The 16,039-nt window shown below is 37.9% G+C and overlaps 1 protein-coding gene across 1 annotated transcript in view; it reads left to right on the forward strand.

Annotated features, from left to right (window-relative positions):
- ldlrb (low density lipoprotein receptor b) overlaps nucleotides 1–15,824 on the forward strand; it is a 16,779-nt gene extending 955 nt beyond the window's left edge. Inside the window, exons 2-18 of the mRNA XM_026933232.3 lie at nucleotides 4,164–4,286; nucleotides 4,406–4,528; nucleotides 5,351–5,719; nucleotides 5,972–6,094; nucleotides 6,204–6,326; nucleotides 7,050–7,169; nucleotides 7,450–7,578; nucleotides 8,023–8,194; nucleotides 8,673–8,900; nucleotides 9,143–9,261; nucleotides 9,518–9,657; nucleotides 10,545–10,686; nucleotides 10,773–10,925; nucleotides 11,661–11,864; nucleotides 11,969–12,043; nucleotides 12,146–12,309; nucleotides 12,617–15,824. Coding sequence (XP_026789033.3) covers nucleotides 4,164–4,286; nucleotides 4,406–4,528; nucleotides 5,351–5,719; nucleotides 5,972–6,094; nucleotides 6,204–6,326; nucleotides 7,050–7,169; nucleotides 7,450–7,578; nucleotides 8,023–8,194; nucleotides 8,673–8,900; nucleotides 9,143–9,261; nucleotides 9,518–9,657; nucleotides 10,545–10,686; nucleotides 10,773–10,925; nucleotides 11,661–11,864; nucleotides 11,969–12,043; nucleotides 12,146–12,309; nucleotides 12,617–12,658 — 2,549 coding nt within the window. The 3' untranslated portion in view covers nucleotides 12,659–15,824. The remainder of the gene's footprint in view (nucleotides 1–4,163; nucleotides 4,287–4,405; nucleotides 4,529–5,350; nucleotides 5,720–5,971; nucleotides 6,095–6,203; nucleotides 6,327–7,049; nucleotides 7,170–7,449; nucleotides 7,579–8,022; nucleotides 8,195–8,672; nucleotides 8,901–9,142; nucleotides 9,262–9,517; nucleotides 9,658–10,544; nucleotides 10,687–10,772; nucleotides 10,926–11,660; nucleotides 11,865–11,968; nucleotides 12,044–12,145; nucleotides 12,310–12,616) is intronic.
- The last annotated feature ends 215 nt before the right edge of the window (nucleotides 15,825–16,039 follow it).

A 16,039-nucleotide genomic window follows, 5' to 3' on the forward strand; every position in this document is an offset into this window, starting at 1 on the left:
GCTTTTATTGGTTACACAATGACAGCATGTGCTGCATCGTCCAATCAGATGAGAGTTCCTGGTTTGGTTGTGTTAAGCATGATGCATGGATAACTAGTGGGCGTGGTAGAGACCGGTTTCACGGTCTCGGGTGCGGCGTAGTGACTTTTCTATAGGATTCGTTCTCAGTAGATTCTGCGTTACAACATCTCCCATACATGACACATTAGTTATGTTACCTTGCAAATGTTGCAGTAACTTGATTCAGAATATTTTTACAGGTTTGTGTAGTTTCATTCATAACGTATGTCCTCACTTTCAGAATTTTGCAGTTTTCCCCCCTTTTTAACAGTTGATCTAAGCATCAGTTGTTCCATTGGTTATTGTACCACCCAGATAATGTAATGTCATTGCTGATAAAGGGCACATTACTCATCCTCTCTCTCTTGCTTTCTCTCTTAAATCCTGCCTTGTCATCTGTTGTAAGAAGTCGACAAACTTGTCGGAGCAGTGCTGCGACTTCAGATGACATTCAAAGCATTTCTTTCCTCCTTTTAATGGACGTAATGAGAGACAGATACATACAAGAGTAGACCTACTGTACAGTACAGTCCTACAGATACACTGCCATACAAAAGTTTTTAAATCCTAATGTTAAAACAATGAGAAAAGCCAAGAAAGGAATAGATACAAGGGATGATTTTGGCTAGTAATAGCTTTACATTTCTTGTCATAATGTGAACACACTATGAGAGGGTTACAGTATGACCTTTTTGCTTTCAGGTTTGCGTTTTCACTCATGATGGTTACAGAGTAGGTTAGTGGAGTTGTTCTGTTTAAAAATGAAAATTCAGTGCACAGGATGATCTAGTTTTAAATTTATCTTGCTGCAGAGGGAAAGGCCAGTAGGCCAGTAAACACAGCTCTCATGTATACCCATAAAAGGCAGGGGAGGAGGTTGAGGAGAGGTTTATAATGGAAGAAAAATGATGTTAAGAAACATATTCGGACAGCTAAAGAAATCATATTTATGTAAATGCTTTTTATATGCATGGGACAAGGGAATTCTTGAAAAGATGGAAGCTGATAATTTGAAACATTTCTGTAATAACCTAGTGCTGCGTAGTGATTCTGCAATCACTGTACTGTCACAGTATATGAGCATGAGTTTGCATCCGGTGGCCCAACTCAAATCAATTTTCAAATCAGCCATACTGTACTTTCGAAGCAGAGAAGGGCACAGAGTGTGCAAAGGTAGTTACTATTGATGAATATGGATTATTTTAGTTATATGACCTCCGTAATGGAAAAGCTGAGTTCAGATATCAGATCAAGCACACATCTGATAGCTGCTGTTGATTGTTTGATTTTGACTGGTAAGAAAGTCTTGATTAATTTTCAATAACAGCAGCTCGGACAGTAGTTCTGGCTGCAAAGTTTATATTAATGTCCTCATTCTAATATGTTGTCATTTTTCTATATCACCGACTAACACAGAGACCTATATAGTACAGTGGTACTTGCTTTGAGGAGATTTTTATTTAGCTTTTAGATTTTTGATTTTTCGATTTTTGGAAGGAGACTCCAGTATCAGTGCTTTGATACTGGAGGTAAAAATGTAAGAAAATAAAAGCTGGTGAGAGAATGCCTATTTGTAGCTGTGATAACATATGTGCTAACTTATTTTGTAGGCTTTGCATAACATTAATTGTAAATATATTTGGATAAAAAGTATGACATGTTCTGTGATTAATAAAAAATTGTAATTGTGAAATTGTTATAAGTGGAATAAAACACTCTGGGGCCAGCTATTTTTGAAAACGAATCAACTTCAGGGTGGCAACATTAACAGCATGCCTTGCTGTGTTTTAATCCTTACTTAGTTGACATGTAGGTTCAGGATTACAGTTGCCAAACTTGCAGGTGGTTGCCGAAATGATGCAACTTTAGTTTAAAGCGATAAATTACCCGGCTAATTGCGTACTTAGTGAATGGAAAATACATGTTTGAAGTCAGTGTTTTGTAATTTGTTGCACATCTGATTATAAGAAATTGGGAAAGCAGTCAGAGGGGTGCCAAAAAATAATCTTATGGAGAGTTTTGTCTTTAGGGAACAAATGAACAATTATTTCTCACAGCTCTTTTTTTAAAAGTTCTTTTGAGTTAGTCGAGTTTACATGTTGGATTCAGCACACAACAGGGTTTTGCTAGCATGGGGTGGCCCGAGAAGGTATGCAAAAAATATCCGTAGTGTGACGTAGATAAAGTCTGAATGGCATGTAAAAATAGGGAGAGATTTTGAATTGAAGAAAGCGCACTAGGCTCAGTTGTGACATTTTCTCAGTTTCACCCGGAACCAGTTTAAATACCAGCAAAAAACAAACAAACAAACAAAAAAAACAGGACAAGCCCATTTTCACAATAGAGCACCTTTATGTTAACACTCAATTCATTAACAAGGTGTGAGTGGAAGTGAAAAAGTCTTAATCCTGTTTATTAATTCACAACGAAGTTAAAATTCGTTCACTGAAAGTGTAATGTTGCACATTAAATACACTGAAATATCTTTATATAGGAAATATGCTGCTCTAAATGTACTCTGTGTTTGAAGGTCTGGTTTAAGGTTTAATGGTTTAAGGTTTTTATAGAGAGTGTTTTGTGATAAGACCTTTTTTTCTTTTTTTTTTTTTTTTTTTTTTTTGTGAATGGAGGAATGAATGCATGGAAATGCCCAAAGTGGGCTGCATGTGTTGTGTGGGAAAGTGTACTATTTTTACTTTTTGCTTCCTGTGTGAGTATATTATGTTCTGGAACATAGAAATAGCCTGGAGAAACGTGGAGAAAAGAAAGCACGATTCATGAGTTTTCAATTAAATGAGAATTAAAATATGCCTCACACACAGATGTTTGGAAATTTGCCATCTCTCTCCCTCTCTCTCCCTCTCTCTCTCGTGCTGGTGTTTATAAGTGTAGTTTTGCCATGCAAATTCTTGTGCAGGTAGAAAGAGGACAACCTCAAAGACTGGGATGGTCACTGTATTTCCTGTATTTGATGCAACAGTGTAATTTTGGATTATTTCAGTAATACGGAGTTTTTTTGTTTTTTTTTTAAATTGCAAAACAGTTCTGACTAATACCCTGTCTGCTGTCAGTTGCCAGAAATTACAGGCTTTGGTTGCTACAGCATCTGTCCAGTTCACAGAGTTCTCGAGATGGTTACTACTCCCGTCTTTCCCCGCCTCCATCATTGCCCGTGTAGTATTTGAATTATGCAGAACATCCTCTGAGACCAATGAGCAACTGGTGGTGTGATTATTAAACTCCTCCTCTCACCATTGTCTTAAAGAGGCAGGCAAAAATGTCATCAGCTGAACAACAACAGGTTTAACATTGTAACCAAAGAAAAAAAAAAGCCCCACAAAAGAATGTGGTTGTGACAACCTGCTTACGTCTAACCTGAGCTGTCAGCAGCACCAAAATGTACCCTCATTCTCCTTTTCTCATCTTATACTCACGACATCATGCTACTGTGATTTCTTTGGGGTTTTCTCACGCTCTTTCTCTTTACCCAGGTCTTTCTACATCATTTTTTTAAAAAACAAGTAGTAATTCTTGTCAACTGTCACACCTGGCTACCTGGTTACATTATTACAACAGATAAAAAACAATTACAGGGCGTGTATAGGGTGTGTGTGTGTGTGTGTGTCGGAACTTTATGGTCATCTGAGTGTACACAATGTATGTTATCTGTTCAGATAAATCTTATGGTGTTTCTCATGATTAAGGTTTGTGATGTTAATCATTAACCCTTAAACATCATTAGACACTATCAGCTTCCTGGATGTTTTTTTCCACGGTCTAGCTTCTGACTTTTTGAAGCTTACGACATCTAAAGTAAAGTTAGAACTTAAAAGTCTGCTTTCCAACTTTGCAAATCTTTGTTTCTTCATTTAAAGCTTCTTAACCGAAATTTTCTGGGCCAGAAATAACATTCACCAGTGCTTAGAACCTAGCTACTTAGCTTTGCTCCTTTTCCTTAAAAGGCATTAGTAGTTTCAGGAGAGGAGTGTTTAGGGGAAGGGAAAGACTTGTAAATGTTTTGATTGCAGTTTACCTCACAGACAGCAGAGGGATGAAAAATGACAAACCACTCCTTTAATGTTGCTCTGCTTGCTGTGCCGCAGATGCCGCTACATGTACCGAGCAGCAGTTTCAGTGTGGGAACAAGAGATGCATCACAAACCGCTGGGTGTGTGACGGGATGGACGACTGCGGAGATGGAACCGACGAGCTTCCTGCTACCTGCAGTGAGTCACACATACTTAATATCTACTGTCGTAATTAGATCAGAGTCATTGCACTGTTCTCTGAATTTACATCTGTATTTAACAATCACTCTTCTAACGATGCCCCATCTCTTGTCCAGCTGAGAAGAAATGTCTGTCGTCCGAGTTCACCTGCAACGGGAGCCCTGTTCAGTGCGTGTCCTCCAGGTGGCGCTGTGACGGAAAGGCTGACTGTGAGAATGGAGCGGATGAGCTTGGCTGCGGTAAGCCATCATCAGTCATGTGCCACTGTCGTATTATTGCTGTTGAAAGACACCACAGAAATTCGAAATTTAATTAGAATGTTTCAGTCATTTTGAAATTTGGTCCTATGCTATTTCCAATTCATAAATTGTAAAAGTCGTCAAGTATAAGTTCATGTGAGCTAGATTATCTTCTTTATAGTAAACACAGTTTACAGATACCATATAAGCCAGCATTTATAATAGTAAACATAGCCAGCATTTATAATAGTAAACATAGGGCTTTTAGAAACCTTTAGAAAGCTAGTAATGTTTAACTATTTAAGGAACCACAGAAGTACCATTTTTTCCTGAAAGCGTAGGTGTGTAGAGATGGCTCTTTGTTCTGATTGGCTGGATGTTGGTGGTCTACAGTTGGTTGTTTTGCCGTGCTCGATAACAACTTATGTAACAACGTCATACATTGTATGAAATGTAATTCAGTTTTATTTCCTCTAAAAAAACCTTCACCTAACAAACACTTTAGCCAGATACCATTCACTAGCTAAATAACGTTAACTGAAACACCAAAATGTGGTTAACAGTTCCATAATTATGATATAAAACATTATATAATTATTTGAAGTACAGTGTACTTTTTGCTAACTATGTAATTTATTTCATTGACAAAAGTTAACATTAATAGAAATACTGATTATTGAATCATTTCCATGCTTTCTCCATATTTTAATCTTTAAATTTAAATTCTCCTGAACTGAGAAATCAACTGGGCTTCATGATATTAATCACAATGATTTTACGTTTTACACCAGTGCTTAACCCTCACCTCATATCTCTCCTCAGCCCTGAAGAACTGCACGGCAGACGAGTTCCGCTGTGCAGACGGCCAGTGCATCTCTTCCTCATTCGTCTGCGACGAGGACGCTGATTGTTCGGATGGCAGCGACGAGGCCTCTTGTTCCAAGCCCGCCTGTACAGCTGGCTCGTTCCAGTGCAACAACACAGTGTGTGTTCCGCAGCTGTGGGCTTGTGATGGAGACGCAGACTGCGCAGATGGCTCAGATGAGTGGAGTGAGCACTGTGGCCTGAAACCGACACTAAGTCCCTGCAGTGGACAGGAGTTTCGATGCAGCAACGGAGATTGCATCCATAGTATGTGGCGCTGCGACGGAGGCTTTGACTGCAATGACCACTCAGACGAAACCAACTGCAGTGAGTCAAAGTCTTAGAATCTGAATTAAACACAAAAGACACCAACGATGCATTATGCTTTACATTATAACACAGTAGGCTGTGGTATCAGACTGCTAGACCCTACTGTGAAGTTGTGTGAAATGTAATATGCACCTGCCACCAGTCAACCGTGAACAATTGTGTTTGTTGTGTTCTTTGTTGTATGCATTGTGAAAACATTGCTCATGAAAACATTCGAGTCACCCTTAATATGTTTGTTTTCATTGGCAGCTGTGGCCACTTGTCGGCCCGACGAGTTCCAGTGTAACGACGGTAGCTGTATTCCCGGCGTCCACCAGTGTGATGGCGAGTTCCACTGCAAGGATCTGAGTGATGAGAACGGCTGTGCCACTGGTGAGCGCATTTTCTAACATGGGTGTGGCGATATAACCTACGTCCTGCTTGTTATTTTTTATTTGCTACTAGGCAGCTTTCTTCAAACTTTGCTCTTGTCTCCCTGCAGTGAGTAAATGTGAAGGTCCGGACACTTTCCAATGCCGCAGTGGTGAATGCATCAGCATCGATAAAGTGTGCAACAAGCAGCGTGACTGTAGGGACTTGTCTGATGAGCCCATCAAAGAGTGCAGTGAGTGCAAACATCATATAACCATCTATAGATGGTTACACCAGAGTATCAGATTGGCAGCTTACTGGAACTTTGCATCACACAGACAAGACCGAACAAAGCCTAGTTAAAGCAGAAGAGACCTAGAATTAGAAAGAGAGAAATGTGCAGACATAGGAAGAATGATTTAAAGTTAGAATCAGCAATTTTAAGCCAGAACACTTTTTGCAATATTAAGCAAATTCTCAGATTCCAGGAACTGTGAAGAAAATATCTGCTCAGTAGAAAATCTTCAATCCCAAAAGTTCTGTAAACAGGAGGAAAAAAACAAACTGTGAACCTCCAACATCCAGCCAATCAGAGCAAAGACGCATCTGTACAAGCTTACACTCTTCAAAAAAGTGTTCTACTGGGGTTCTTTGAGTTAAGCTTTTCTACCTTATTCCCGCAGAGAAACCGTAGACTCCTAAAGCATTCTAAATTTAACCTATTTTTATAAGTGTGCCATTCATGTTGTCTGTTAGTTCAGTAAGCTCCACTTCTTGCACTAACATCTGTGTGTTTTGGATGTGTTGCTTTGGAGGGAACACTGACAGGAGGGGCTGAATTTGTTTGGATTTTGAGTTTCAAACCAGCTAACTTCTGCTGAAATCGCCGACTATAGCTTTATGCAAAGAAGATGCAAAGAGTGGTGTCATTTTCTGATTGAACCACTCATTTTTTTTTCATTCATCTTCTCCTCAGATATCAACGAGTGTGTTGAAAATAATGGTGGCTGCTCTCACACCTGTAATGACCTGAAGATCGGCTATGAGTGCCTCTGCCCTTCAGGCTACCGCCTGGTGGACCAAAAACGCTGTGAAGGTAATGCCAGTGTTCTAGCAGTCCAAATTTGGTCAAAAGTGCTTGTTTAGAACAGGAAGTGCTTCTTAAATAGATGATAGAAGTCCTTTGCTTCCTGTTCTATGATGCTCGATTGAGTTTAACAGCTAATAATCTAGGCCTTTGTCCATTAAAGATGCTGTTTTGGAGCAGGAAAATAACAAAAAACGTTCGGTCTCGGGGTGCTCAAGAAATATGAAACGAGTGGACAAGTGGAATGTCTAGCATTTGTATTTGACATCAAGTCTGTTTTCTGCTGCAGACATTGACGAGTGTGCTGACCCCGACACCTGCTCTCAGGTGTGCCTGAACCTGGTGGGCAGCTTCAAGTGTGATTGCCAGGAGGGCTATGAGATGGACCCCATGAGCAAAGAGTGCAAAGCTGTTTCTGGTATGTCAAAAACGTCTGGTCATTGACAATAGAATAGAATTGGAAACTGATGGGAACCTGAAGGGAAATCATTAAATTGTCCTAGCTGATAGCAGCACAATGTTCTGTACTTTCTCCACTGGGAAAGTGGGAGGAGTCGGGTCAGTTTGTGACCAGACGCTGTGACCCTTTATTCACACTTCTGCTTTTTCTAAACAGGGAAAGGTCATGTGTAAGGGAAGTGGTCACTAGATAGCAAACAGTGTGTTACTAGCATGGTCACATATTGAAATCATTTGAAAATCTGTGATAAGCAAATGAACCAGTGATCTGGGATTCAGAAAATTCTGCCACATATCATTAGCAACATATTCAACAAATTACCTTGAATTGCTTGATTGCTATATAATGTGAAGAAACCATATTTATCTCTAACTGCTAGCATTTGTATTTTTTGTCCTGCAGAAAACATTCCTTACCTCTACTTCACCAACCGTCACGAGGTGAGGAAGATGACACTGGATAAGAAAGAGTACACATGTCTGATCCCACAACTGAAGAACGTAGTGGCACTCGACATGGATGTGTCCAGTCGGACAATCTTCTGGTCTGATCTCTTCCACAAAAAGATCTACAGGTTAGCGAGTTTATCACATCAGTTAAGGAAAACAAGGCAGGAATAGGTGCTTTGCAAAAAAGCTGCAGGGGTTAACAACCATCAACACTGATGAACAAAATCATAATAAGAATTATAAAATCTATACAGATTACTTTATATGTGAATTTATCTAACTGGTTCATTTTATTCCCTTGTGGTTGGTCATCAATAATGGTAAAATATTTTAATCAACAAAAATTGATAGTTTCTTTGAAAGCAATACATTAGATTCCTGACAAGACCTGAATGGTCGCTGCAGGTCCTCAATGCAAAATTGGGCTTTACTTGATTATTCAAATTCAGCACACTTTGATTTGTTTTCGATTTACGCCTCGGGGCTTGGTTGATTGATCATCCGCCAGCCAGTGGGATTAACACAGTTTGAGATGCAAAGTTGACCATTATGGTGCACTTAAAGTAAATTTCTGGTCCTAAAACACTTTTGCTTGTTTTTCAGCACTCACATAGACAAGGCTGCTTATCCAGCCAACCACGTGACCTTGATTGGCAGCCAAATCTCCTCTCCAGAAGGCTTGGCTGTTGACTGGATTCACGGCAACATTTACTGGACCGACAGTTTCTATCAAAGCATTTCTGTGGCAACAAAGGATGGGTCCAAGCGCAAGACTCTTATCAAAGAAGGGTTGAATAAGCCACACGCTATTGTTGTAGATCCAGTGCGCAAGTAAGCTACTGTTTATATGCTACAGTATTTTCCTCTATATTATTAAATGTGATGAGTAATGAATGACTCAATAAAGCAGTCTCAAGTTCTTTCCTAACACACCAGATCCAGTTCATCAGCTGGCATATGTTGTTCATGAGCTGGATCAGGTTTGTTGGAGAAACTGAAAACTGTGCGAGGACTGCAGTGGAAATCCCCTGGTCTATTATGTTAATGGCTTGTGTATTTTATTGCCACTGTAGCTTCATGTACTGGACTGACTGGGGAAACCCTGCCAGGATAGAGAAGAGTGGTTTGAATGGGGCAGATCGTACGGCTCTGGTCACTGACAACATTGTCTGGCCCAATGGCATCACACTAGGTGAGTAAGCAGTTTACATTGCATTCACTTTAAACCTTATATCCAATGCCTTAATCGTATGAATGCTCCATTGTAGGCTAGTTTTAAGTACTATATAACCGGAGGGTTTCAATTACCCACAACCACTGAACTATATTATATTTAGCAATGCTTCTGGGCTTATTGTGTCTCAAAAAGGATTAAATCTGAAAGGGGATTATTACTGGAAATGGTACATGACTGTCTATAGTATGAATGTGCATGTGTTTGTGTTCAGACTTGGTGAATCAGAGGCTGTACTGGCTGGACTCTAAACTGCACACGCTTTCCAGCATTGGTGTCGATGGTGGTTTGCGTCATACACTCATCGTTGACGAGCGGCAGCTGGCCCATCCATTTTCACTGGCTGTGTTTGAGGTGCGAGCATGTGTTGAATTGGTGGAATTTTCAAAAAGCTGTAATCCATGCTGTTCCAAAAGCAACTACAGTAAATTAAACAAATCTATGTTCAAGAGTAGTTCAGCCAAAAAAAAATAAAAAAAAACTTTCTAACATTTACCTCTTTACCCCAAAAGAATTCTGAGGTTTGCTCCCTAATTTTCCACTTCCATTTCTTCCACTTTGGAAGAAATAAGAAGTAGTAAGAACAAAGTCATCAGCATTCATATATGCACATGCAATGTCATACATTTTGTTAGCCAGCTAGCTAAACCTGCCACATTTCTAAGAGAATTTTTAAGTCATATTTTTATAGGTGTTATTGTTATTCACTGTTAACATTAACAGCTAGCTAATATGAGCTAAACTGACAGGATTTCTTAGAGGATTTTTAAAACATATTCATAAATGTTTATTACATTATGCACAGGTCAAAGCTAGCCAGCTAGCTAGCATGAGCTAACCTGACAGGATTTTCAAGAGGATATTTAAGACCTATTCATAAATGATTATTATATTACTTACAGGTAAAGCTAGCAAGCTAGCTAACATGAGCTAACCTGACAGGATTTCTGAGAGGCTTTTTAAGACATATTCCTAAATTTTATAACATTCAAACTTAAAGCTAGCAAGCTAGCTAACATGAGCTAACCTGACAGGATTTCTGAGAGGCTTTTTAAGACATATTTCTAAATTTTATAACATTCAAACTTAAAGCTAGCAAGCTAGCTAACATGAGCTAACCTGACAGGAATTCTGAGAGGATTTTTACAACATTCATAAACTCCAGTTTATTTAGTAAAGGATTTCTTTTTTGATTATATTCTTTGTTTTTGATCCTGGCTCTTATGTACTGTGTTACACAGGAGAGAGTGTTTTGGACGGACACATCCAATGGAAGTATCCTGAGTGCAAATCGTCTGACAGGAAAAAACATTATGAAAGTGGCGGAGAACCTACTGTCTCCCAAGGATATTGTGGTGGACCACAACCTCAAGCAGCCCAATGGTGAGGGATTTAAACCTACAGTCACAACAGAAGACCTCCACATTGTTTCTTTTGCATACCTCTTTAACTGTTGGTTTGCTGTACAGGTACGAACTGGTGTGAGGAAGGGAATCATGTGAACGGTGGCTGTGACTATTTGTGTCTTCCGGCTCCAAGAGTGAATCAGCATTCCCCAAAATACACTTGCACTTGCCCCGATCATATGATCCTTGGCCCTGACATGAGGAAGTGTGTGGAAGGTATGCATGCAATTTAAACATTTCTCAGAAAGACAGTAGTTACTTATTTGCATATTTCTCAGCATAACATTTGTTTTCACACAGGTAAAAAAGATAAAGAATTTTTTGGCAAAGAATCAAATGTACACTGTTTTTGCCTTACTTCAATGTGGTCAAGAATCGATTGGTGTCCGATGTTTGCTTCCTTAGTTTATGTAATGTATGAGGCCAATGTAGCTGATGTGATAGAGATCTATCTTTTTCTTAAACAGATGCCTGAAACCACACCACACAGACTTGTTTGAGTTAGAGTTAATGTGGTTAAACCTCCTGTAATGTTTAAAACTAAAAAAACTCTACTGAAACCTCTAATGCCATGTGGGCAGCCATCTTGAACAACTGGAATTATTTTTTCCTTTACTGCTATTCTGTGCAAGACAACTGAGGAGGGAAAAAAACCTGAGGGTGGAATTGAAGCAGAAATCTGGATGTTATATGTATTATAATAATATACATACGCTTAGAACTTAAATTTCTAAATACAGACCTGCTACTTTACTATTACCTATAGATTTATTATTATAGAAATTGATTTGTAATTGAGGTTATGTAACTTGTATTTTACAGAAAACGGTTTTGAGTGAGATAGACCTCAATTCTCTATGTAGCTCCATAAACAAAAAAAATTTGATATTTCCTTAATAATGTTTGGCTTTACAGCAGTGTAACATGGTGTTCACACATTTGTTCACACAGCTGTACAGCCAGTACCAACTACAGCAGTGGTTCCACCTCCAGTTCCAGCTGATACTACGCCAAAACGGCCTGCCGTACAAACCACCACCACAACCACCACCACCACCATATCACCCAGAACTACAGGCTCCATGACCTCCTCAGGAGCTGCTGGGTCTCGAAAGAACGTCCCAGAAACTGAGACTGAGATCAGTGCTCATGAAGGTAACAAATACTTTCTAAATGTACAAGTTGTATGCTACGCAGCTCTGTGTCATGTATTATGCATGTCAGTATTGTAATTGCTGAGTTTTTTCTTTCTCCTGTAGGTTCAAATGATGTGTACGTTGCAGTCACCAGCCCTACAGAACACTCTGTCGCTCTATATGTCATCCTCCCTATAGGTCTGTATATCACCTATACACTGTATATATGAGAAATGATATGTAGCCGTGTAGTATATTCCATTTTTTACAATTTTTCCCTCCTTTTCTCTTGCTGTTCAGTGGTGATATGCCTGACTGCATTTGGCGCTGTGCTGCTGTGGCGTCATTGGAGGCTGAAGAACACTAACACCATCCACTTTGATAACCCTGTGTACCAGAAAACTACGGAGGACCAGGTGCACATCTGCAGGAGTCAAAGCCAAGACGGCTACGTCTACCCACCAGTAAGATCACACAATATGTCATTTAAACAACCCAAGGCTTTTAGATATTCTGCTGTGATTTATTGTAAAACAGCACAAACAGATTTAAGTTGAACTCTATTACCATTTACAGTGATTTACAGTAATTCTGTTCAACAAACAAACATGTTACTGCTTTGTTCATTTTTACATATAACAGTAAGATACTATGTCTTAAATCTTATCAGCAAATCTGCATGACATGACTGAAAAACTGGATGTGGTTCAAGGCATTCTCTTTCTTTATTTTTCTGACCTTTTCTGTGCCTTTTCTCACCCTCTTTTTCAGCATCAGATGTTATGTTTGGATGATGAGGAGGACATTGCATGATGGTCCTCTCAGAAAGACACAAACAACCCCACAGGAAGTCAAATCTGAAGATCAAGAGAGACTCAAAGGTTAACAGGCACTTTAGATGCTGCTCATATGCTTTGAGTTTCTTTTTTTGCTGCACAAATCTGAATGTGAAGGAAAAAATCCACAATATGAAGCATTCTTTTACATGAAGCATGGACACAGAAGAATGTCATCGTCATGATATAAAAAGCCACTAAATGTTTTACAAATTTTGATGCTTTCAGACCAAAGTCCTATGGGATGTTACAGCCATCAGATTTCCATGTCTTTAGAAGATGCATGCTTATACCATTAGCAGCACATGTTGCAGCCAAATTTTAGTAAGATAGGAAGGAAGATCCACTTAGAATCTAAACTAATATGAAGAACCTCACATTGAAAGAAGATTGTATATTTCGGTAAAACTTTTTTGAGAAGCTCTGCATAAGGACCACATGACACATTCATAAATTATAAGCAGCAGAATGCAGTTTCTCAGACTGCATCTTCTGCATATTAAAGGAATACTTTAGTAGTTTTCAATGTCATCTCTTTCCACCAAATCTGTAGCATGTGTGTGATTACCATGCACAAGAATTTTAATTTCTCTGTTCTGAAAAAAGAACAGAAAACCTGCTTACTTGAACGGACTTATGATGGAATTCTTATAATGGGACTTATAACGGACTTATAATGGAAGGGCAGTTGCTGAATTGTGTAACTTCCATTATAAGTCCATTATAAGACCCATTATAAGAATTCCATTATAAGTCTGTTTACGGTAATTGTTGTTTTAAAATAAATTTAAAATAACAACTACAGTAAAAAGTAAAGGTTTTACACAGATTTATAGGTTAATTTACAAATACTTTTGATAGAAAAATTTACAAAAACACTCCATATAAATGTTAATTGACTGCCCCAACAACTGCCCTTTGACTTCCGTTATAAACATGTTTAGAGTTTGTCTCAGGGTAGAGAAATGGGTTGAAATTCTTGTCCATGGTAATCACATGTTCTGTACAGGCACTATATATAAGATTAGAGGACTAGGTTGAATAATGCTGGAGTATTCCTTTAATGGAGTATGTGAACATTTGCACAGTGTAAATGACTGTGATTGTCCACAGACGTTTATAATCGCTAACGAATGTGTTGTGTTTGTATTATAGCCATTGCTGGGCTTTACACAAACGTGTTACCCGCAGTTAGACGCTGACTTGTAAATAATACTCGGTTATTTTTCACTGAAGGTTAACCTTTGCCTTGCACTACACTTTTTTTTTTTTTTTTTCCGTTCACATTAACTTTCTGAATGACAAACTACATTGCAGTACGAAGTTATATTGCACAGTCAGAAGAGATCTGGTATAGAAATTAAAATAAAGAGAACTGAAGCATCCTGAGCCATGACAGCTTTTTATATGACGGTCATGGCACTACCATGGCTTGTTTGGCAGGACAGGTCACCTTTCCAAAGAACTCTTCAGGGAGAAATAAAAAAAAATCAATACAGGTTTGTGATACTGGCATTTTGCACTTGAAAAGAACAGCTTGTTACCTCTTGTTGAAGAATGCAGATGAAACAGATGCTTTACGATATTTGCTGTGACTGATCAACAGCACGTTAGCTTTTGTGCTTTTGGATATCTGTGTGCCAGGAGGATGCCTTGTGTAGCTTAGATAGATACGTGGTTTATCTGTTTGTTCTCGTTTGAAACATGCCTTATGATGAGAAGATTATTTGTTGCCTTAATCCTCAGGTTTCGGAACACTCACAGAAAAACTGGCCAGAGGAATATGACCTGATAGCTGTAGTATATGTAAAATGTAAAACCATTTTCTTTTTGGGAGAGTAGTTTTAAAATGATATTTAAGACTATGTAATCAACATCAAATCATGTACATTGACTACGCTGCTGTTTTTTTGTACACTCTGTGAATTGTGCGAATATCTATTTTGAAAGATTGCAGTTGTTACAGTAGATGAAGTCATAACCTGAAGTAAATGTAAAATGTGTACATAATGCCTATGTATATACCTTTTCTGTCACTCAATTTTTTTTTTAAGTTTGTATATTTTAAACTACAGATTTTGTAAATAGGAAAAAAGTGCTTTATTTATTGTAACATGTCTATATAATGTGTCATTTTATTTACTAGTTTCTTTACTATTTGTGGAATACAAGCCTGTTCTTCTAAGAACAGTCACACTTAGCTCATTTAGTCTCTAATACACTCTCAGAAAAAAAAAAGGGTACTAAACTCAAGGGTACCATCCCAGTTACAGGGAATGGAACAGTACCTTTTTTCTGTAACTACTGAGACTACCTGCACTGTTATAGATGGATTACATGACAGCATATCTTTATCAACTTCAGTTTTCAAATAAGACTTTCTTTTTTATTTTATAGTGCTTTTAATTTTGTGTAGAAGTTTCACTACGAGTAAATGGACAGTTCCTGTGTAGTTACTACCTAGTTAGTGTAAAAGTACAGATTTGATTCTGTAGGCATGTTACAAGTCAAATATTGTGCAGGAATTTTATAAAAGTTAGACTTTACAAAGTGAAAATACAGTTACGTACATGACAGTACTTACATGATACACGTTCATAATTGCATAAGATGTGCTACTATAATCCATCTGTAACAGGACAGACATGTAATTTCAGTACATTATAATTGCTTGTGTTTAATTTTATGTGTAATATTAATATAAAATGAGACAAAAAAATCCAAAAATAACAGGGCACTATACTTTAAAATGAGCCATGTTAACATCAGAAATGTCATATTGTGTAAATGCCATCAATAACACTTCTATGGAATGAACTTGTATAAAATCACACAATGAATTGTTAATTACAATGTTTGTGCCTTTTGATAATCTTACCAGGCATTACATATGCTGGAGGGTTATTATTATTATTATTATTATTATTATTATTATTGTTACGAGTTGCAACATCTTACATAAATTAAATTTGCTTTTTACTTTCGTGTCCTTTGGGTTAATTTGCTTTAAGAGAAAGATTAGTCTGTTATAGACTACTAGATCAGAGTATCTGAACAGTTCAGATGAAGGAAACAACACAAGGTAACAACTGAATTGTGTTTATTTTGTGTTATTGTTAAATAAATATTACATTTTAACATGACTTTTGAAATGTCTGAGTTTATTTAATATTCATGGTTCATTGAAGGCAAAAATTATTTTTAGCATTTTGTATTATGAACTCGGAAAACCACTTTATCCAATTCATCCAGAGATATTAAACCTTAATCCTTTCCTAAAGTAAAAGTCCAATTACTTTTTTAAATAAACACTCAGGTAAACACTGAAGTACAGCTTCAAAACTCATCACTCAATTTA

The sequence above is a fragment of the Pangasianodon hypophthalmus genome, chromosome 2 (genome assembly GCF_027358585.1).
Source record: "Pangasianodon hypophthalmus isolate fPanHyp1 chromosome 2, fPanHyp1.pri, whole genome shotgun sequence".
Taxonomy (NCBI): Eukaryota; Metazoa; Chordata; class Actinopteri; order Siluriformes; family Pangasiidae; genus Pangasianodon; species Pangasianodon hypophthalmus.